The sequence below is a fragment of the Centruroides sculpturatus genome, unplaced genomic scaffold (genome assembly GCF_000671375.1).
Source record: "Centruroides sculpturatus isolate CEXI.00-Female unplaced genomic scaffold, Cexi_2.0 scaffold6647, whole genome shotgun sequence".
Taxonomy (NCBI): domain Eukaryota; kingdom Metazoa; phylum Arthropoda; class Arachnida; order Scorpiones; family Buthidae; genus Centruroides; species Centruroides sculpturatus.
Genome location: NW_019390734.1, coordinates 300 through 2714, shown reverse-complemented (window position 1 = coordinate 2714; position 2415 = coordinate 300). Strand labels below are relative to the sequence as shown.

General features: G+C 29.8%; 1 protein-coding gene across 1 annotated transcript; it reads left to right on the top strand.

Moving 5' to 3' along the window:
- Window positions 1–391: 391 nt before the first annotated feature.
- Window positions 392–2003, top strand: LOC111617513 (tetratricopeptide repeat protein 25-like). Its single transcript, XM_023358795.1, has 3 exons — window positions 392–468; window positions 1027–1223; window positions 1299–2003. Exons 1-3 carry the CDS (start codon window positions 392–394, stop codon window positions 1883–1885), a joined length of 861 nt encoding a protein of 286 aa, XP_023214563.1. The 3' UTR covers window positions 1886–2003.
- The last annotated feature ends 412 nt before the right edge of the window (window positions 2004–2415 follow it).

The following is a 2415-nucleotide window of genomic DNA, read 5'->3' as shown; positions in this document are numbered from 1 at the left end:
GTATAAACATTTATGTCAAATTTATAAAAAAATTTTCTAAGAAAATGTTTCTAAAATTTATTATGTAAAATTGTACTTCCAGTTCCAATCTCTTTCCCTTTATGTCATTGCACGTTTTTCCCTCAATTTATTTGAATGACCTTTTTTTCCAGAATAGAAGAATTGCTAACTCATTTTTAGATTTTTTTTTCTATTAAAATGAATAGAATTGCAGAAAATTCGTTTGAAATTATTACTCAAAACAGTCTCCATTACCAGCGATGCATTTGCGTTGAATCCAACTCTGGAATCCTCTTTGAAAAAATTCAGTTATACCCACTTCTTCACGGTCACTTTTACCTCGTCTTTCATCAAATCGTTGTCCCCGAAGACTGTCTTTTATTGGATGAGGATGCCAGATCCGGACTGTATGGTGGAAGGTACCACCGACAATGATGACACAGACGAAGTGAAAGTGGCTGTGAAGAAGTGGGTACAACAGTACACACTTGGGGCCGTATTCTGGTCACTGTCTCTGGTCTCTGGTCTCTCGCAAGCCGGTCGCTGATTGGCTAATCCAAATGATTAGCCAATCAGCGACCGGCTTGCGAGAGACCAGAGACCAGAGACAGTGACAAGAATATGGCCCCTGATTTTCTCAAAGAGGACCAGAGTTGGGTTTAACGATGGCGCTTGTAGTGGAGATTATGTTGATTATATCTTTGTATATAGAGGAAGAGTTACTCTAACAACAAGCGCAATTTGAACGATCTATGTCGGTAAATAAAAACTTATGCTTATTTTTACATTAGTTCCCTAAAGCTCTCGTATTATATACCATATATCTTTCAATAAATTGCAATTCTTCATATCTTATATACTTTTAATAAAAATTTATAAGATAGATTTTGTGTAATTAAGTAAAATTGAATGTCACATTGACATTTCTGTGGGAAAATTAACTTACTTTCTTAATGTATATAAAATAAAATATTTATTGTATCTATACATTAGAACCGACTAAAATTTATATTTTATATTGTTTAGATGGAAACAAAAAATACCTTTATGTAAAGAGAAAATAGAAGAAACTTGGTTGTACCATGAAATAGGTAGAGCCTACATTGAACTTGGACAATATGTACAAGCTATTGAATTCGGTAAAAAAGCCATGGGATGTGCTGGACAGTGCTATAATTCAGACTGGAAATTGAATTGCACAGCATTAGTGGCACAAGCTTATAGTAATTATATTTCTTAATATATTTATTAATTTTAATAGTTTATTCGGTATTTATTTATTAAACTTATATTTACAGTTTACGCAAAAAATATCGAAGAAGGAATTAAATATTTTAAAATAGCTTTATCGTATGCTAAACTTTCATCAAATTATGAAAACGTAAAAGCAATTACCGAAATGCTTTACAAATTGAAATTATACAATAATAAAATTACGGATTCTCAACAATTAGAATCATCGAAATTTTTAGAATCTTTTGAATTTCAACCGGAAGAAAATTGGAAAGAAGAATCTTGGGCATCCGACGTTAATGCATTGCATAATCAAGAGAAAAAACAAACTGATGTTACTGAAGATTCAATATCAGAAATTACCGAAGACAGTGAAAGAAAAAAAGAAATGACAAGTTCAATTGAATGTAAAGATTCAAATAAATTTTTACAATCGGACGATAACGTTGATCCACAAGAAATAAAATATCATTCCACACCCATCAAAGATGCTCCTGAAGTTCTTCACAATTCTTCTGAAATGCAATCGAAATTTCAAAATAATTCGTTCTTTCAGTCAGAATCTTCAAAGGAACAAGAGGAGATGGCTGAGCTTTCGGATGATGAAAAGAATAAAATAAAAAGCGATAATTCTAGGACATTCAAAGGATAAGATTTCTTCAGAAAACAAGATATAATATTTTCAAAATTTCAGTATTAATTTTGTTTAATAAAGTTATACAAATGTTATTAAATTTTAGTCAAGTTAATAGAATAAATTATCTGTTATAAGAGTGATTAAAATGTTTTCTTTAATTCATTAAAAATTGTCAGTTATATATATCATTATTATTATGTAATAAAAAAATTATGTGTATATTTTTTTAGTGTAATATATTCTATGACAGTCAACGGAAATTAAATATTCAATAACAATATAAAATAACTTTTATGATTAATAGCAATCATTTTAACGATTTAGTGAGAGGCAATAATGACAGCCAAACATCGTTCCTTTCTACTAATTACCTGAATAATACTTGATGTAAAAGTAATACGCAATTTCTTCAGTATAATGACCTTCTTCACTTACTTAATGTTTATTTTCTGTATTAACTATTGGACTATCGTTATACCGGTTAGAACGAAATGTATTTATAAAAAAAAAAAAAAAACTCAGCCTCATAAAAACGTACCAGTCGA